This window comes from Saccostrea echinata, unplaced genomic scaffold (genome assembly GCF_033153115.1).
Source record: "Saccostrea echinata isolate AGI-Se365-2 ecotype Australia unplaced genomic scaffold, CSIRO_AGI_Sech_v1 ptg000028l, whole genome shotgun sequence".
Classification (NCBI taxonomy): Eukaryota; Metazoa; Mollusca; class Bivalvia; order Ostreida; family Ostreidae; genus Saccostrea; species Saccostrea echinata.
Window position 1 is genome coordinate 4,493,564 of NW_026889777.1, and position 22,371 is coordinate 4,515,934.

General features: G+C 32.4%; 1 protein-coding gene across 1 annotated transcript in view; it reads left to right on the forward strand.

Annotated features, from left to right (window-relative positions):
* LOC133193644 (galanin receptor 2a-like) overlaps nucleotides 1-22,371 on the forward strand; it is a 38,972-nt gene that overhangs the window by 12,594 nt on the left and 4,007 nt on the right. Inside the window, exon 2 of the mRNA XM_061329599.1 lies at nucleotides 17,269-17,404. Coding sequence (XP_061185583.1) covers nucleotides 17,269-17,404 — 136 coding nt within the window. The remainder of the gene's footprint in view (nucleotides 1-17,268; nucleotides 17,405-22,371) is intronic.

The window sequence follows — 22,371 nt, forward strand, 5'->3', positions numbered from 1 at the left end:
GTGATTTTCACATTTTCTTTGGCCACTGTCCCTGTGCCATTATAAGTTATAATCTCGTGAAATCTTTCTTTACAATTATCTTGTGCAATGCATGAGAAAATTGAGAAATATTGAGAAAATTTAGAAAAATTACATATCATGTAACTTTTAATTTAATCTAATTTATGATAACCAAAAGTTTTCGTGTCTTTCAAATTAATGACTAAAGTTTTAATCTCATTTGCCTCTCATTGGGTTTATACATTTGATTTTATATACATATTCACACATTCAATCCGTGGTTGAAAAAGACAGGCTAATCATTTTAACAAATAAAAGAAGTAGAATATGAGTGTATTAAAGCGTTATCCCGAAACCTCCAGAATGCTCGTTAAACTACAAGAACAGGAAAAAATGTATTATAAAGGATATGGTTGATTACCTTCATAACACCAAAAAAGTTAGTCTTTATTGTGTGGAGTAGCACAGTGGATAATGACCAACTCCTTCATATGACAGGATGCTGAGTTTATACATGAAATATGAAGATAATAACAGTATTAAATCTAGAAAGTCCAATGAAACAATACAAATTTGGAGCAGAGCAAACACAGACCTCAAGATTTAGAGGTGCAATGGAGGAGTGAGCATCCCCTCCTGACCGGTCACTTTATGCCGGACCGGTGCTCCTTATCATGATCTTTAAATAACGTGAAAATTTGTCTCACTGTAGGTATGACTTTCTTATTTTCTACTCTTTTCTTTTTATACTATAAAACATTGCGTCTCTGGAATTTGTAGTTCGCCCCCTTTTATAAAATGATAAAAGAGAGCAGGAACAAAAAGAAGGTGTTGTTTGGGTTTTATTGTGCCCTTAAAGTTTAATGTTTTCAAAAAAATATGAAATTGGTTTAAATGTGCGTTGAGTATATAAATGTGATAAATCATGAAAGAATATGGCATGAAGGAGGACCATACTGGAAATATGATGTCATTAATCTGGTATATTTCTAAGTTTTAAACAGGAAAACCTCAAAATGACTCATTTCAGGGGTTATTTCCTTTAAAAACAGTGTCCACAGCCGTCGCTCACTTCAATTTTCAGATATGTTGTGTAAAATCCTTTTAAAAATGACATTTTTAAAATCGTTGTTGGCGAATTATGTGCTGTTTATTATCTGAATGAATATTCCACTGAAAATTTATGTCATGCAACTTTTTAAGAAAAACTTGAAAATGCACAAGTTCATGATGTCACAATTAGCATTTAGGAGGTAATACATGTATGAGAAAAACGATTCGCATTCTTACTGCATGGAAATCCTAAAATTCAAAAAGGATTAATTTGAATTTCTTACATCACTGTATTTTAGAAAAACACAGCACCAGATTTAGATTGAAATTGTACCTTTTTCTTAGTGTAATAATCTATGTGAAAACATCAATATTGCGAAGAAACTTAAGTCTAGCTTTGTGGAATACAACTGTGTAATGAAAAAAAGAAATATGTTTCTAAGGCTGACTGATGTTCCATGTCCTCTGAGCTATATTAAGCCTTGTTTTCATGAGTTTACATGTACATTTTCTAATCTTTCGATTGATCTTTCTTCAAAAGAAGATGTAGATGGATTAATATGTAAATGAAATGAAGAGCATTGTCAACAAAAATGACACACTGTTCTTAGTTCTTATTGTCGGCGATACCTGAACTATACATCATAGACAACAGCATGATTGTATGTTTCAGCTTTAAATGTCTTGGAATGCTGAAGATACATAAATTCTACCCCACTGCAGTGGTCCCTCCCCCCACACCCCCCAAAATGTTGATGAATTTGTTTTCAATTACTCTTACATTGTTCGATTTCAAAGGAAAAATTGCCGTTTAATTTAGTTTTAGAAAGGAAAATTTAGTATGATTTTGATAAAAGATGCTCTTTTTTATTTAGAAAAGCATACTGTGGATTCCTAAATATCCGAGAGGAAATAATTATCGAGTAATTTTGCGAGAAGCACCACACTCGAAATAAAATTACTCGCTTTATTTTTTATATTGCTGAAATCCAAGTAAAATCTCTTGATCATCTGTCCACTCGCGAATTATTCTTCTCGCGATTTGCTGTCTAAGGGCCATTTCGCTATATTACGTACTCGCGTAAAATAAGGAGTTTACAGTATCCGATTTTTAGATGATGAAGAAAAATCCTTCAACTTGAGCAATTTGGTAACTTAATGAAGTTGGTACATATAGAAAAATCAGATTCTTTATAAACTGGCCCGTGTGGCATGTTGCTTTTTGCATGTAAATGAGCGTTTGTAAAAATGATACATTAAACACTCAGAAGCAATTCATTCAATGCTTTTGCACATTTAGATAGTGAACGTTTTTTCCTTTTAGATAATGAAGATTGTAATCATAGAAACATATTGCAATACCAATCTAAATCACTTTTTCTATTGAAACTCTGTTTTACGTATAGTACAGCAGAGTTTTCAGTTCCATTCAAATACTGGAAATGAGGTGATAATTGAAGACTGGGTTGCATTGCAAATTTTATCTTGAAGCATAAGTTTCGTTCAGTAAATGTTAAGATACGATCACCTCGGCGCTTGTGCATTGGACTTTTCAGATCTTTTCTTACATATAAATTTTGATAGGATTTCAACACAGGCATAGAGCATATAATTGTTTTTGTGTATTGTTAAATCGTTCTAATGGAAGATCGGTGACACAAAGCTTGTAAAACAACATAGACCATACCATCGAATATTTCCAATTAAAAAGCATTATGTTTTTTGTAGTATTTTCTCAAAATTGTACAGGACTTTTACTGTGTATAAAGTATTTTTAATAATATTTCTTTAATATAAAACATGGGAATGTTATTAGTCATTTGAACTAGACCAAAGCTAGTATCAAAATATTCTTGTCATTATATCTGAAATTTGCATCGCATACAATGGTCAAGCCACCTAGCAGTGTCCATTAACCTTTAGTGCAAATACCTTCGTCAGCTGTATCCTGTTCTTGTGTATAGACGAAGGGAAGTCTTATTCTTGTCCTCCTTAATTATAGACACATTGAGATGGGTTTTATCCAACAAGTAATTGTGTTCTAGACTTGTTTTCCCCATGGATGTCTTTGAGACAAATACCGGATTTCTCAACACAATGACCAAAATTTAGACTAACGAGATCTTCATTGTCTGTTCCTTGCGTGAGTTTCATTTTTAATGATTTTTTTGTGTGCTTGTTATCCAAGAAAGATGACTTTACTCTACAATAACATATTTGAAAGCGTTCTTTGGATAAAAAATGGACATAAAAATCTACTTACATCGCGATACAGGCTTTCTTCATGATGTATTTAATTTGTTTTATTTTTCTGTGAATATTATCTATTTCAAATCATCATACCCTTACTTAAAGATGGAGGTATATGGTGATGGGGGGGGGGGGGGGCGTCCTTCTGTACGTACATGTACCCATATCTTATCTGCAACTCCCCCTATACCACTGAATGAAAGTTTATCAGACTTTCACAGAATCTTTATTATATACTACCAATGTGCATCTCTTTATTTTATATTTCAGTCTTAGGGATATTTGGGGTTTCCGATGGCAAAACATGGACACTACCATTCTTTTTAACATTGTGATGGGGATACCAATCTCTTATGCCTGAATCTTCCTATAGCACTGAAAAAAAGTTTTAAAAACTGTTATTGTATACTGCCGTTGTGCACTTCCTATTCTATGTTCTGATTAGACATATATTCGATGTTTACCATGGCAAATAATGGCATTTGCCGTTATACTCATACAGGAGCAAGGAGTATCATATTGTTAGCTCGGTGCTCACAGTATCTCTAGTTTTCGTCTGGGTGGCATCTTGTTTGTTTGTTTGTGTATTGTTTAACGTTCCTCTCGAGAATTTTTCACTCATATGGAGACGCCACCACTTGCCTGTGGAGAGCTGCAAATTTTGACCTATACTCGGCACTCAGGGCGATTGAGCAGTGAGGAATCTTTTTTCGTGCCAGCATCTACTGCGACACGGGACCTCGGTTTATACGGTCTCATCCGAAGGACCGGTCTCCACATCCCACAGTGGGATTCGAACCCGCGACGAAAGGATCAACTCCTTACTCCGCGACTCTTGAGCGGACGCTCTACCACTGCGCCACGCGGGCTGGGAGGCATCTATTGTATAATGTTTTGTTTGGGGTTTCAATCGTTTTAACAGCATATGATGAACAATCTGTCTATCTTTGTGTGTGGTTTTTCTGTGCAGACACTTGTTTATAGTTTGTAATATTTGATAAGAAACCCAGGATCCTTTTACAAAGGGATATGGGTACAGATTCAAAGGTACTGCTATCTGGATTGTTTATATAAATATTTGAACGGTACTGTGAACAGAATGCTAGTAAAATAAAAAGTAATTTGTTTTTTTTTGTCCCTCGAAAGCTCATTTAGATTTAACATTTTTAAAGAATACTTCTTTGCATCAACTTAATATATTTTTTTTCAAAAAGATAATTAACAATATAAATTGAAAAAAAGTCGTAAATATCAACACATTCGCTCCCTGGAACATTTTCTGAAATTGAGTCCGTGGAATCTTTTTGATACATCTATCTTTCTCTCTCTCTCTCTCTCTCAAAAAGAAAAATAAAATAAAACTACTATCTGTCTCTTTCTATCAAAGAAAAAAGTGTATTCGGTACATGTAGTTATTGCATGAAAGTAACTCTCTCATTTTTAAAAGACACAATAAGATTCTTGTAAAAAATATACCTGTGTAAAATTGCACGTTTTAGAACAGAATTAAATATCTTTTTAACATTTTGATTATCTCAGTGTTGGTGCTTTTTGTAAATGAAATCAAAATTGAAGATTAAAATAGTAAACTGAATTATTTTCATGTAAATTGACATATTTTTTTTTTGGTTACCCCGGAAAACCTTTTTTTGCCAAGAGATTTTACGATATCCACAAATAGGTCATATTCAACAAAACTTGTGTATAAGACGAATTGATTGCCAAACAAACAAAACTACTCTCTTTGAGAGGAAAGTTAATTACAAAACAGTAAAGGTTATTTGCTTTAAGCGACATTCCGTGTGAATTGGAACAGTATAATTGACAAAAACAGGGTGTGAACAAGATATGAACTATTTTTTTTTTTATCTCTTAACAATTTAGACACGCTATCTCGCACGTTTAATAAACAAATTGTCTTTACTGGAAAACGTTCTGGGATGTGTTAACCTGATAAAAAAGAGAAACGATCAATGTTTTCCAGACACTTACAAAACAAAGTGAGCAAACAAGCACACTTCAAGCGCCTGGTGTGAACAGAAAAATGCCTGCAGTGGTTATTTTCATATTCTCTATTTTGAATTCCAACCCCATAGCCAGTTTAATGATCTTTGACGTAAAAGATCTATTCTTAACTTAAACTTCTTGATTAATTTTCGAAACGTTGCCGAACATAAGTATCAATATTTGTATTTTTGAGAGCAGTTTTTATGAAAGCAAAATAACAATTATTTATAAGTAATCATTTTTTACCCTGTTGTTCACTTTTCGGAAACAAAATAATTTGTTATTACGTAAGAAAATTTGCAGTAGAATATTTCTTTCTAACGCGTGTTATAAGATGAATTATTTTAAATTAAGCATATATTCAGTAAAAATCTATAGCTAGATAACTCAGAAATGAGCAATTATTTATTTTCTCTTTTAAATAGCTTTTCAGCTCTCAAATTCTCTCTGTAAATGCACTTGCTGTTTTGTGAGAACATGCGTTACAAAATTAAAGACTGAACATCGATTTTAGCTTAAGATAAATAATCATTGCACAAATTTGACAGATCTTTAAACAAGTTAGGATATTTAATAATTTTTACTATTTTCAAAGTGTGAAAATGTTAGTGTAAAAAAAAAAAAAAAAGAAAAAAAAAAAAAAAATAGATAATAATACTCATGATGAAGATCTTAGAAGTGATGCTATATATTTTTAAAGATTAAAAATGAAGAACAAAAATGGCACCTAAAATATGTAGGATAGAACTGCATGTACATATTGGAAAACTTTTCTTTTAAAAAAAAACATACATATTTTTTATTTTATTTTTTAAAAATAGAATCCATCCTTATTAATTTAGAATTCTGAAACAAGGAGAACATTCAGGTCTAAATAAAAAAAACTTAAATTTGTTTTATTAAACGTGTAATTTTTGATGTTCTTATACGTTTGTCCTTTAGGCCAATGAAAAGAGATGTAAATAAATATTACTAACAAACCACTTAAAACTTTTCAGTGAAGTGGTTTAACCTACTCACAATGAAGTACTCTGACCACTGTATCAAAATATGGATTTTATGAGTTTACACCAAATGACTCGGATTCAATCAAAATTAATCAGCGCCTGATGATAGATGAATATATTTCACAAAACGCGAAATCTGTTCAGAATATTGGTTGATTAATATCTTTTCGCTGCATTTGTAAGTTATAGTTTCGCTTTAAGCTAAGCTGGAGGAGAATAACCAACAGAACATGTATGAGAAGAAACAGCGACATTCTTTCCTTAATATGCAAATAAGCTGGTAGGAGACATCATTACAGAGCTATTATCAGACGAGATACCTCATTTAAATTCATGGGCATGAAATGGCGATTTTGTAATGCCTTTCCTGGCTCGTCAAATTTGCAATTGCAATATTAATGGTGTGGTCATGAAACATACAGTGGGAACTTCTTAGAAGACAAAACAGAAAGTCATGAATATTGGATAAATTAAGTTGTATGGATTCTGAACACGTATAGTCTACTGTTTAATACAAAAAAGACTCAGCCATATTGTCTGCTTTCATTTCTACAACCATTTCAACTTAGTCCCAAGATAATTTTCTCAAAATGAGGTGTCTTAAACTATTCACCGTCATTGCTTTTTTAAGTGATGACCTATAATCTCACATGTACAAGAATAACAGAAAGATATGAACAATTGGCATGAAAGGAATATAATTAAAAAAGGCAATCGAATTTATTAGAGAGGGAGGGAGAAGAAAAAAATCATATAAATAAAAACTAAAAGTTTGGTTTTTTCTTACTGATTTGACTTATTTTGACATATTCTTGTCTTAACTCAAACTATTTATTGTCTGCATGAAAGTGTCAAGTTTGTGATGCTAAAGAGAGCTCTCCTAATTAATGCCATATTGGCATATTTTCTTAGAATCAGATACTACGGTAGCTCAGTCGGTAGAGCGCTCGCTCGGAAAGTCGCGTGTTCGAAGCATAGACGCTACTGACGTAAGTCGATAAAAAATAGGTAGCAAATGTTCCTTCGCCAAGCGCTCGGCACTTTGAAGTGAAGGTTGCGGTCCTTCGGATGAGACCTTAAAAACTTAGGCCCCATGTCACGGTAAGCGTTGGCACGATTAAGAACCTTCACTGCTCAATGGCCCCGAGTGCCGAGTAACGGTCTAAATTTGAAGCCTTTCTCCGGTATATGGTGACGTCTCTATATGAGAGAAAATTCTCTAACGGGATGTAAAACACCATACAAAAATCAGATACTAAATCAGGACATAGAGACAACATCCTAGCCCGTAATAGACATAATATATACACTTGAACTTCGGTATCTTGAACACGGATACATTTATCTCGAATTCCATGGATATGCCGAAGTGAAATTGCAGTCCCAACTACGTATTCTTTATGTATTTTACCCTGCTGTATATCTCGAAGGTTTTTCTTGGCCTCATCAAGTTTGAGATAACGAAGTTTGACTACTGTACATGTATATGTAACTAACATATTCTCTTGTCCTGGAAATGTTTTCCTATTTCTGAAAAAAATAAGGTTGATAAATAGCTCCCTGTGGGTTTTATAATTTACCGAAAAACCCAATTTCAAGTCGTTCCAAGATGGAATAATTTCTAAGAATGACTTGAAACATTGTTTTGATTTTTTTTAGCAATATTAAGGCTTTGTTGTCAATAGCTCGCCTGTCATCAATAGCACCTAATGAATGATTGATTCAGAATTTTTTTCTCTTTTCATTGCAGTTCCATTTAGAATTGTTTGAGAATTCTTTAACCCAAATAAAATCAATTTATTTTCTGTCCCTGTTAGGACTGATGTCATTGTCTTCAGACTGGAGTTCAGATATTGAAAAAAAAAATGACAATCTCTCATCTTTTGTCTTTTATCAGCAGCATAATTTAAAGTGACGCTTTTTTTTTTAAATTGATGCTTTGATAACCACCAACATAGCAATTCTTAACGACAGAATCATTACCATCTTATTATTCTCCAATCTTGTGTGGAAGAGCTTTTAACTTCACATAGCCGTATAATAAGGGAAAAAATAATTCCATGGGATCAATAAATACACTAACCCAGAGAAAACGACAAGTGGGGAAAAAATACAAGCTTAATTTGAATGATTTGCCCTGTTCTGTACCAAATGTTAATGACTTTATAAAGTGACTATTTATATTGTGTAATACCCAGGGAAGCAAACATGCACGGCCTACATGGACAGATGGAATTGCAAATGAAGGCCAACTTTAAAATCCAGTGTGTCAGCTCTGTATTGTAGAACTAAGAAATATATGACATTTGGTTTCACGACTTAAGGATTACAGGAAGTGTCCAATTTCAAATTTGTGGCTCTGCATTGATGAACTTAGAATATAAATATAACATCTGCCTTCTTTCGAGTAGCAGATTAATGTAATTTACATTAATTTATTCTTATTTTGGTATAAAGTACCAAATCGTTTTGGACACAAAGATCAGTATAAGGTATATCATTCCGAATTTTACAATTATTTGTATGTTTAACCGTCAAAGGAAGTCACAAATTAATTTAAAACCATTCCCATGCAAACACATGCAACCAGATATGGATTCATTCAAATTTACATACAGAAATATAAATAATTGCAACTTGTCCAAGTCTTTCCCTAATAGTCACGAAGTTTTCCTCCATTCTTCATCTTTCTGTAATTTCGTAAAATCATAACCTTAAATTACAAATAATTTGACAAAAAGGAGAAGCCATTTAATTTGCTCGCAAATCAATATGATTAATAGCATTCATGCCCTCGATTGCTTCGAACTATTTTTTTCTCGCGGTTGTATTGTGTAAACGACTGCGTTGTGGCGTGCCGGAACTATCAATGTCCTGGGTACAATCTGATACTTCGCTGCGCTCCATTAAGTGCTGTAAAGTGTTGCACGGTCAAATTATGTTTGCGTAGGATGTTATTTTCTATGACGGTTAAAAAGCTGAGCACATAATCAACATTGAATCACATGCACGATTAAACAATTGACACTTCATTTAGTCAAAAGATTGGCGATTAAATAGATTTATGAGTAACAGTGCTTCAGAAGGGCTTGACAAGAAGGGAATTGATTTTCTGAAGGAATTTACGTTGGGGAATTTAGAGTTAAGTAATACCGGGAGACAATACAGCTCAATAAGGCTTTTTAACACAACATGCTTTTATAAACAATTAAATGCACATTTTGGAAAGAGATATATAACTGCTATACAAAGATGAAGACAAATTTAAAGATATGATGAATTTTGCATTTTAATGTTTTTTCCCCTTCATTTTCATGATCGACACCTTATTGTTTTAGTAGTTAGTTGCTCCCGTCTTGCAGTAATACTTATACATGTATCTATAATGGGACAATGCATACTACGAGTAAAGTTTAAACATACTTTTTTTTAATTAAGCACCATTCCCACTGGAGTTCCTACCAACATTGCAGCATAGCAACATCGCATAACTTTTAAGTGGTTGGCATTATTTGAAAATAAATCTCTTTACATCTACCCAAAATATTTCCGATTGGGTTTAAATTGTGGTTGTTTTTCGGCCATCGAAGTGTAACTACCGCAGAGGGCTTTTGAGAAACTCCGTTGTTCCTTTTTATTTATGGCAGGTGCTAACAACTATTAAAAATCTTTTGCTAAAACAAATAAATACATACTGTTTATGAGAAATTTTAAATACGCAAACATGATACTAACTTCTTTCATCATTTTCTTAGCACAAGATAATTTCTTGAACTCAATGCAATTTCTACATTTTTGCGTCCAAGAAATTCTATCAGTTTGAATCCAATTAAAATATTTTTGATCGGATGAGGACAGCGCTTGGTCAAAACATGCTAACCAATACTAAAAGATGCCCGTTCGCTTCTGATCAAGATGCCCGGGTTCGATTCTCGTTCGCTGTGCCGTGTCAAACCTAAGACGTAAACATATTTAGTGACTGTTCCTTCTCCAAGCTCCCTGCACTAGGAGTGAAAGTCACGTGTCTTTCAGATGAAACCTTAAAAACCGAGATCCTATGAGAGGATGGGTGTTGGCAGGATACAGAACCTCGATCAGTGATCAATAGCCCTGAGTGCCTAGTATAGGTTTAAATTCGAAGCCCTTTTCGGTATATGGTGACGTCTCTAGATGAGTGAAAAATTCTCGAATGGGACATAAAACACCATACAAACAATCGATCAATGAAAGATGTCTGGAATTCAATTTAGCGGGAATGGTACTCTACTCCAAAAAAAAAAAAAAAAAAAAAAAAAAAAAAATTGACGCATCAAGGATGTTGTTCGCGCAAAAGGGAGTGCCCCTAAATACTACAAGGCAAAATACAAATCATAAATGTAATAGGTAAAGCTAGATTGCAAAATTAAACATGTCATTTGTTTGCGTCTGTATTTAGTAGCAATGGATTTCTTTTCAAAATGTGTATCTTATATTATTTGTTCGCGAAGCATGATATGTTTAAAAGTCTTTTGAGATGTGCTATTATTTTTAGCATATCATGAATAAATTATGAAGAATCGGATAAGTGAATTGAAATACTTTCTTTTGTTATCACTACAATTAAGTATGCATCCCTTTGTATTTCGAAGTAAGTCTGAAGATGTAGTTATAGTAGATATTTTGAACTCCAAACCAAAACTCAATCATATATTGCATAACATAAATCCTTTACGAAGAGTCTACATACTAGGAAAATTATTTAAAAATAGAGAGGGTATTGGGGCTTTTCATAAATCTTTTAAAAGAGGATGCATTCTATTGACAATTGAAATATGGAAGATTTTATTAAGATTTAATAGCTTGTCGAGATTCATAACAGATAAATCTAAACAAAAATAATATTCTGGATCTGACTGTACAATACCTGTCAAAGAATGACTTCACTAGTAACATAAAAACTTGAATGAAATATGGAGATAACAAACAATAATCAAGCACAAAAGTCCATGAAAAATTACAGATCGGAAGCAGACCAAGCAAGGACCTCTAAAACATCAGAGGTGGGATCAGGCCGTGGAGGAGTGTGCATGCACTGTCGATCGGTCACACCCGCCGTGTTTTCCTTGTCATGATTGGGCAAACAAAAAAATGAATAGAAATTTCAGTGTAAAGATTGGCCTGACAATTAGTGTGAAAAAACGTCAGTGAGCATTTAACATATATGACAGATTGTATTTGCTGACAAGGTCATTGGATCCACCATAGCACTTGCGAAATTTAGACTTAAAAAGAGACTGTTGATATCCTTGTTCCATAACTTGATTGTCAATAGCTTGCCTCGTTCTAGAAATTGCACATACGTGGAGCATGGTCTTGCGAATCAATCAATTGGGAGGCATAAACTCCATTTGCAGGTGATAAGTGTATATTGCTGCAAAAATAAGGGAAACTGGGGTATATCGAGTCGACATATGAATGGAACCATTGTTAATTGAATATACGTCGTTGATATATATAAATGTCGAGATGAAGGCCACAGCAAGTGTTTTGTTCTTCTCGTGTAGGAGTTTTTGAATAAAATCTGCTTTATATGAATATAAAAAAGGTGAATATAAAGGTTTGTTCTATCTTTTTGCCTGGGAAAAGAAACGCTCTCTTACTCAGTTAAAACACATTGCCATATTAATATTACTACGAAAAATAATACCCACTATACCCCCCGGCAGGTGTCAAACATTCATCTTGATCATTCAGTGTCAAATTGTTTGCCAGTCTGGTGGTGATTTATTGATTAATGAGAGCTGGTAACGTATAAAAGATTGACCGCAGTTTGTATAGGCAAATGAGATTATAAGGTTTATAGACCTTACTGATTCTTGTAAGACTTCTCAGAACAATGATATAGCCTTCCAAAGATATTAATGAAATTAAAAGGGTACATGACTGCTGTAACATATTAGGCATAAATAACTCACGTTCTTTGCAGTCTAAATCTACAGGAATATATGGTCCATAAAAATACATAAAATTTATATAGTTCTTCTAAAGGAAAAAATAATGTTATTAGAATTCATGGTAATAAAAAGTACGAGTTATTTGGCAAGTTGACAGAAGAATTTTTTTAAATAAAGGTGTTTGCACAGAAGATAATGTTGCTTTCATGAAAACCTTTAATTATAGGTTTTCCCATTTATGGCTCAAAAAACATTTTGTTAATCTGTAGAATACATGTATTTTACTGAATCAACCATATAAGCACTATATTCTGAAGGAGATGTAATCTAGTAAGGTTTATATCTAACGCATACAAAGCCTTGCTGAGAGTGTTCTTTTCATTATACATACGTGTGTATCGGATTTTACAGATTATCGCATTACATTTCAAAAATAGCTATCAAGGCTTATAATTTATGTTCCCTGGTTTCCTCCAAATTATAATGATTGTCATTTCAAATTAATAATTAACATGACATAAATCTAGGACGAACAGAAGCCACTGGAAGATAAATTCAAATTAAAAAAAATGAAAAACCGTGCAATATGGTTTAATATGACAATACTCATGTTGATGAACATCATTTATTCACAAATCAGTGAAGGAACTTTTCTCATACGGAGTTTGTATAGCATATAATTAGCTGTCTATGATGTACCTTTGTTATATAAAAATCTCTTCAAAATTACCAATATGCCGTAGCCCGTTTGTTGCAGTGGTTAGAGCGTTTGCTCTAGAGTTGATCCTTACGTCGCGCGTGGAGACCGGTCCTTCGGATGAGACCGTATAAACCGAGGCCCCGTGTCGCAGTAGGTCCTGGCACGAAAAAGATCACTCACTGCTCAATGGCCCTGATTGCCGAGCGTAGGATAATATTTGCAGCTCTCGACCGGCAAGTGGCCACCAATCCATATGAGTGAAAAATTCTCGAGAGGGACGTAAAGCAACAATAAACAAACGAAACTTATATGCCACAAGGATTAAATTTAAGATATTCTTTTAAAGATAATCATGCATGAATCTCGAGTGGGGACTAGGTTGCAATAGAATGGGGTTTGGATATATGCATTAGAACAAGAACAGTCTAGCTTTGGCGTAAAAAGTGAATCTCATAGCTTAATTCAAATAAATTTACGAATTGTAATTGAGTCAATATATTGAAAAGAAGAAAGGACTGGGTCCTTGTTGGGCGCCTCTTAAAACAATGCAACATTACATATTAATAAAACACCTGCTACTATGCTTAATATATATTTTTCGTGAAATCATGTACAAATATCACAGAAAGTTTTAGAATTTCCTCGGTTTTATATTTTTTTCCCTTAATTTATCTATTTTATGTAAAATGGAGGGGGTGATCAGTACCATTCCTTTATTTTCACGTTGCTCTTCATATTACTAGTATTCTGTTGTGTGATTTGGATTTCTTTTAATTAATGAATATAGTAATGCAAAATTTAAGATTCCATCTCTACAGAGCAGTTCTTTTAAACATCAACTTATCTCCTTCATAATACATAGTACACAGCGATAGGTATGTAGACGATGCTATCCTACTAATTAAACTTGGAAACTTGAAACAACTTATTATGGCTTTACTTTGCCCTTGACCCGTTAAGAATCTAAAGAAGGACATATCCTTCTTCAAGTTAGCACCTTTCTTAAGGTAATTAACAGAAAAACATCGTCTACATACCAGTGGTTGTGAACCTATGCCCTTGATCCTGTAAAGAGATTTATGAAGATGATGGGGTTTTTTTTAATTGCATCTGTTGGCAATCGTTGTCCTTGTTAACATCTGCCTGAAGAAATCAACTGCATCTGTTGACAGGAACAAAATATTTCATTCTGAGTTCACTCTGTGCATTTATAATTTGTTTTTGTCTAAATTGTGCGACGGCATTCCGATGTTATTTTAACAAACTTTGCTGAATGTTACGGAATCTGTTTCTAATTAAAACATAATACGTTCATTAGCAAAAACTAGACAACTAGTATCCACTCTTAACACATGGGTTCTTAAGGATCTTAATTGTTACTTTCTGAAACAAAACTAAAGGCAAATGCACATCCTCGATCTTGTGAAAGTCAGGGTTCATTTCAAGTTTAAGATGAATAATGTTTAATTAGGTCAGTCTAAATGATAATTTTTAAAGAAGGGGAACTACTTTCAGTTGTAAACTGTATTTTGTAAATGTTCTGATGAGGTTGTAGACATAATTGATAACTGTGTGAAAATCATTATGAGAGCATATTACTCTGTAAGTTTGATTTTATGTTTTATAATATTTATGCAAAAAGACCAGTTCTTCAAAGATGTCAGAGAAATGTACAATAATATTTGTTCATTTTGACTGTTCTACAAGTCATAAAGTCATTCATGCCAATATTATGGATAGATATGAAAATGAATACATAGTGCTTCTCGGCTTTAACAAAGATGAACCTGCTGCGCTTGTCAATAAATTCGTTCAGCGTGGTTGGCATTTTTTTCTTTGTGAACTTATGTTTCCTGATATTTCTGCATAATTTCAAAGATCAACGACCCTTGTTTTTCATATATAAAACAAAAAAAAATGACGTTCACTGACTTAGGCAACCCTAGCATGGTATTTGCAAAAAAAAAAGTCTATTTCTTGATCAATATCATTATGGGCAACCTTAAATATATGGCATTGGTAATGGATATAAATCATTTTAATTTAAAACATTTAAATTTTGTAAATATCTAACACTTAGCAAAATCTATATAAAAAAAAAATAAACAATAGCAAATTTTTAAAATGCTGTTCTGTTTTATTTGTTATCAAAACAATTACTTGCAATAAAGAAAGATACAAATATATTAATATATGTGTTATTTATAAAGGTACTCAGTGTATTAGAATGATATAAAGACAAATTTTTAGATGAAAACAAACTTTAATAAATATATATTCATTCTGCATCTAAAAAATATCCATAATATCTTGCGTCTGAAAGTAAACATTGCAAATTGTCTCAACAACAAAATTATAAAAATGTGAAATCAAAATAGAGATATATCTGAAATGTTTATTTAGAAAAATACTCATTCCTAGAAAATCCAGTCCCAAGAGATGAGAACTGATTTAATACTTTTTTCTGGCTGCCTATGGGCACTGAGTAAGCGGCTTAAAGGAACGAACACTTTTTAATACATCATACATATTCTAACAGATAGGTCAAGAATTCTTCTCCTCTAATGGTAGCCTTTGATATGCTTAAGTTGGTATTGGATGACAGGTTGTCAACCTTATTACACATGAGGGATTTTCAAGTTCAGGAACCTCGAAGTCATCAGAAAATGTTCGTTAGATCGCAGGAATTTAGGCTTTTATGTATTATTCTAATATGCAATTTTGTCAAACGAAATGAAAACTCTGGAAGGAATTTCTGTTAGTGGTTGTATTGGAAAACATCTCTTCAAGAAAAAAAGCCCAAATATTGAAAATGATTATGAATATGAATTTAACATTTCTTACTCTAGCCAATATTTCAAACCAAAATCTATTTATTCAACAATAAAACTGAAGGGAAAAATGTCAATCTTAGATACTTTGTCTAGTTAAATGTGAAAATACACAAACAGGTTCAGACAAAAGAGCTCTACTAATCGATTAGTAGTTATTAAATTAGCATGCGGTTAGCATTTCAGGCATTCAGTAAGCCTTCAAGATATTTTGTCACTGATATTTTTGAAATATCTTTTATTTTAGCTCAGTCACAATGTACACTGCTACATGACTATATACGGTAAAATAATGTTTTGCCCCCATAAAACACGAATTTCGAAAATCTCAAATCTACACAAATATATACTCGGGTATAATGTATGAAAAATCTGGTTTAACAAACATTATTTTAATTTTAAGTAGATTATCAGCATTTTTTTCTGTGACGTCATAAACCATTTGAATATGCCTATATTTTCAAAAAAAGAGGAAAAAAAGAGGACAACATGAAAAAAATTTGTTTAATTTCAAAATTCTCAAAATCATTGAAATTTCGAATCAAAGTCATCCCTTTGACGTCATATGTAACGATATGTAACGTTTGGCTTCACGGATGATGAAAATAAGACTTGCTTTCAAGTTTGCGAACATATATTTCTCCACCAAAGTTTAATTTTGGGGCAGATATTGGTCATTATATGATGTAGTCCTTTTGTATAGGCAACCTGGGATTTTATGGGATATTAGTACAAATGCTAAAATAATAATATTACAATTTAGTATATCTACTTCCTATATAAATACTAAAGGTGTACTTCCGGTAGACGGTAGCAATGATTAGCTAAATCAGAATTGTATCACAAATAGTTCAGAAAACCTGTAGTAGCATTTACGTAAGTATCCACGGCTTTTCGTAACTTCTCTTTTGGAGGTATCCAGAATTTTTGCGGCAAATTCGCTTGATATTTTACTATAATTTAATTTATTATAGATAACCTTGCGTTTTAACATATTTTAGTGTAAATACTAAAAGAACGTTCAAACTAGTGAGACTAACGTAAAGGAAACATACATTAAAGTTGCTATAAAATGTGTCTGTACATTGTCAAACTGCAGAATGTCAGACTGACACAGAATTTCCATTCAATTGTTCAGTTAAATCCATTTAAGGTATAACGCCCACCTTAAATGGATTTATCGGAACAACTGAAAAAACTGTAACAGAGGATTGTTCTTCATTGAAAATTTCTAGGAATCACAATGCAAAATAAATAGTTTCCATTTCTCTTGATCAAACTTCATTTGTTTGGGCAATATTAAGTGTAATGCACGTATGCTTCCTGTGATTTTTAGAATTGATCTTTTCTTTAAAATTGAATTTTGATTTTAAAAGTCTCAGAAATGCTCAAGAATATATCCATAAAACCACTTAAGTGTCACATACATATAGGTACATGTAAAACTTACTTTTTCTGCTGTTTTATAGAAATTATTACAATTTCAGGTGACACTCCATGCCACGTGCTTTACCTTGACCGCTTTGACAATAGACAGGTACCATGCGATTGTTAACGCAGTGAGCTCAATGAACTGGCGTTCTCGTCGGACATCCACTATCGTTAGTATGATGGTCTGGGCAGGTAAATCTGTGCCTGTGTTTTTGTTTGTAGTAAGGTGCATGTACTGTAATGCCAGGAATCATAAAAAGGTGTTAATTTTGTTTGGATTTTTTTCTCTTGTTTTGATTACTGAGTTTTTAATTTAAGGATTGAGCGTCTTTTTATGTGTAAAAATTATATTGTATATCTATGACATAAAATGTGAATATGGTTATTTATTACAACAATAATGATTTAATCAATGAGTACAAAAAACGTGCATATAGTATATGGAATAAACCATCAATAGAGTAGTTACAAATAATATATAGGATGGGATACCATCAAAAATGGCGTACGCAAACCGCTACATCTAAAATACAAGCATATATCGTGGGAATCAATGTTACATGCTCTCATCACAAACAATATACACTGTATATAAAATCGGAAATGATTTAAAAATGAGTCATGCAAAACCACCAATTCAATTCCAAAACCAAGAAATAACAATATAAATGAAAATAATTTGACGAAAAAAGAAAACCTGAAACGAAGAAAACAGTTCAATCTTCATAGGGATGGCGTTGGGTAACAAAAAAAATGATCATATATATTTTTGGAATTGAATTTAGGCTGCGTAGACATCCGCACAACATCCACTCCTGTTGACTCGCAAGGTCTATCACCGGAAATCCACCATCTAGGTTGATTGGAATTTATGGGAAAAGACAGAATAAGGCACAAGAAACGTCAGCGCACCACGAATTAATTTTGTTTTATATTTGAAAAATATATTATATTCTCTTTGAACCAAATTTTTCAAGAACCTTAGATTAGATGTCGTCCTTCAAAGCATCCTGTGATCAGTATTTGTAAAATAACTGTAAGTTAAAGAACATTAAACAGTTTCAAAGAGCAATGTGTCTATCAGTGGATAAACAAACAGAAATTATATGAAAAAATAATGAGTGGGGATCACTTTTCCCAACTTCATTTTCTTTGATTTAAATATTTTTGCATTTAATGTGAAAAATATATATTTTTTAAAAATAATGCAGATTTAAGGTTTTAATGTGTTCCGTAATGTCTTGCTTCGCTAGTTCGTAAGTGCATCGCAAAGATGAATGAAGACAAATACATTAGGATAATTATATAGCTTTTTGTTTAAAAGAAATACAAATTATACATTGATTAATAAAATACTAAATTCTTTATTCCTGTTTCAACTTCCGCCTTCTATCGACAATTTTTTGGTCTTAAAAAATGGAAGTTCGCCTCCGCTGTATTTGATGTGAATTTTATTATGATAAAAATCATGGATTTTGCAAGTAAAATCAATTGTTACGTTGCATGACTATTCTGGGGAACTCCCTTCAGAGAAATAAAAATGACACTTAATTAAATTTGAATTTGATAAAACGGTCTTATGTATGCCTTTACGCAAAACTTCATATTTTAAGCGTTTAAGGAATGTCACGCTGATTAGCAAGATGTATTATTAGATAGTTCTAAAACACTTTCTTTTATTGCAATCTGATTTGATGGTAATCATATTCCTCTGTTTAATTGAAAGAATTAAAAAGAAGCAATCTTCTAACAAAATACATTTGGGGATCTATTTTTATCAGAAGTTGGGTCTTCTTATTCCCCAGTTTCCTTTTTATATTCTAATGGAGGTGCATGTTGATGCCTTAAAAGCTGCATGAAATTCAGTCATTAAAAGTCTCTACGGATTAACAAGATGCAGCAGGATATAACGGAATTTGCAAATCTTTAAGAGAGAGAATAAAAAGAATTATGTGAGTATTTATTTTAAAGACAGAAAACCAAAAAATCAATGTGCCGACCCGTGGTACTATGGAATGTTACCGGTTTACAGGGGATGCTTACTCCTCTATGGCCCCAATTCTTGGCAATTGTCCAGTTTTTCTCTACTCACAATTAATATTGTTTAATTGGACTTTTGAGCCCGATTACTGTTTGGTATCTTCACATTCTATGCAGATATTTGGAAAAAAGAAGTGATCAATTATACACAATGGTAATCAGCCAGTTAATGGTTGTGGTGGCCATGGTGGAATTGAATTGCCTTAAATCACTTAACTCTTTAGCACCTGCATGAAACTTATGCAGTAGAAGCGATAAATTTGTTAGCAGAAAGGCAGAAGATTTCAATAGGTAGATAATGTCACATTGACATGCTAGAATAAAATTCAAGACAAATGTGGAGTTGATGGTAATAGTGCATGTTATTATAAATATGAGGGCGAGGATAGGAAGGGGGAAAGCAAAGCGTAATATTTGCTGCTCAAAAATTCACAAATTTTATACACAAGAAGTAAAGTTATCTGAGTAAATGTAATAAATCTTTTTAATGTACACGTTACAGGTATACATATTAATATTTAAAGTATGTGAAAGTAATAAAAAAGTAATAACAATTAATTAAAGAGTTGCGCACTTGAAAGTTTTGTAAGTTTTTCATGAAGTATATTTATCTAATATATATTAAGATAAAGAATCAAATTACGTTGTTTCTTATTAGTGAAAGCTAGTTAAACTTCACCTTGTTGCACTAAGAAAGAGTTTGAAATATTGATTTTAGCTGCTGATGTTAAAACATTACTATAGACTTGATAAAGCATTTTATGTAAATAGATTCTGATTGATAGTATTTTAAGTTTTGGTAAGAAAAAAATCCTTAAAGTCTAAAATGTCTGTATGAATATTATTGCAATACCTTTTATTTCGTATATTTAACACAAAAACAGAGGGTTGCTTTTCTTTTCTTTTTCAAGAAATTATGGTTATATGGAAAAGACAAATTTTAGGTTATAAAAGCCAACTCTTAAGTTGGAAAAGCTAATATCAAAGTTGAAAAAGCCAAGATTAAATGTGGAAAAGCCATGCAACATTTAAGTCTGAATTACCAATTTTTATATATATATATACGAGGGTTGACCCAAAAGTTCGTGGAATTTTTTAAAATATTTTATTTATTTTTTAATGGAAGTCATTAAAAATTGCAGGTTAATGGAAGTCATTAAAAATTGCAGGTGAAAATATATTCACTTGTTGAATTTTGTTAATAAAAAATATTTTAAAAATTCATGATAGTAACTCTTTGGCAGTTGCCATAGAAACGGATGTTTGAAAATGCAGGGGAGACATTTATTTGTTAATTATCGTTACAATTCTTGATACTCACTGGGCAAAAAATCGCTAAGTGTCAAATGAAAATAAAAATGATGTCATAATTACGATTGCTTGAACTCTTACAAAACTTTGTATGAAAGTTTTGTCGATTTTACTGGATATTTAGTTTTTTTCTACTGATGATTTGTTGGTCATCATGACATCGTTAGACAAAGACGAAATTCGGTCAAATGATAAGTTTTGCGAAACTCTTGGGTACACTCGGACTCAGACGCATATACTTATGATACAGACTAAACAAATGTACAATAAGCAACTGGATTTCAAAGGGCATAAGAAATTTAAGGAAAATAGAACTTCCGATGATGGTGAAAGGTCTAGCCGCCTATTGGAAAGTCGTCCTTCCTCGTAGACAAATTTAGAGGCTTAATGGGCGTGGACCGACAATACACTGTGTTTGACATTGCTACTGAAATCGGAACATTATATGGAACGGCAGATTCGAATAATGATCGTAAGTTGAAGAAAGTGGGTGCGAGATGGGTACCCAGGCTTTCCTCGAAGGCAGAAATGGAGAGAAAAACATAATGTTCATTATAAATTCAAAGTCGATTTGAACGTGAGGATGAGATGCTCCTAGAACGTGACGTGACATACCTAACTTGACGTTATGTGAAAGGCTCCCCCGAATTTTACAACTGTCCATGTTAAGAAAGCTCGTGTGACCTTAATGGTATTTGGAATGTTATGAAATTTTCCAGTATTGTTGCATAATGGCTCTTATATAGAAATGTCTTTTGTTTGCTTAAATCACGTCACAATAAAATTTTAGAATGAAATTCCACGAACTTTTGGATCAACCCTCGTATATATTAGTTGTCACTAATACCCTTCCATACTAAACACATACACATGCATTTTGAAAGAATTAAGGCGGACATCCTTAAACATGAATTTTTAAACTATGAAATATTTCTGCTATTTTCCTCTGAAAAAAGACGTTTTATTGAAAATACCATAATTAAAGAGTATTGCAAATATTTATATCATTTGTTGATAATCAAAGTAATAGAAACAAGAAAACAAACTCTACAACTTATACTAGTTTTTTTTTTTTTTTTTTTTTTTTTTTTTTTTTTTTTTTTTACAATTTTCCTCCAAAAAAATAAAATTGAACAGAATTGAATATGAATATGAAAGGTGGTTATTTTTTTAGTTAAAAACATAGAGTTTTAAGTTCTGTTACGGTGAAAAAGAGGGAAAATATTGATTTGATTTTACAGCATACACACCATTGCAAAGCCATGTGACCTTTCTTACATTGTACCTTGATAGTACAATGTACTTAGTACTGAAGATAGCAATGAATCCTATTTTGCATGGAAACCAAGTATTCATCATATCCTCACCTAGTTATTTTAGTTTAAAAAAGGTTTCGTTTGGTGTAACATTTGAAAAGCCATTGATACTGATCGACAGGGGATGCTTACTCCTCCATGGCACTTGATCGCCATCTGATGTTTGTAGAGGTCTGTGTTTGCTCTGCTCTAAATTTGTATTGTTTCAATGGACTTTTGAGCTAATTACTGTTCATTATCTTCATATTTCATACTGCAGTATATACTTATGGAGTGTTTCTTATCAAATATTGCCAAAAAAAGAGAAAGTTGCTTTTTTGAAAACGATTTTGAGAAATCTTTCTCTTTTTTTCCCTGTGTCCTTTCTGAATAGGCTTTAAAGTTGCAGAAAAGTTATACATCATATTGTTATTATCCTTTCAGTTTTTTTTTTTATCTCCGATATAGCTAAAAAAAAGAAAGTTGCTTTATATTTTACACATATTTTTCTCT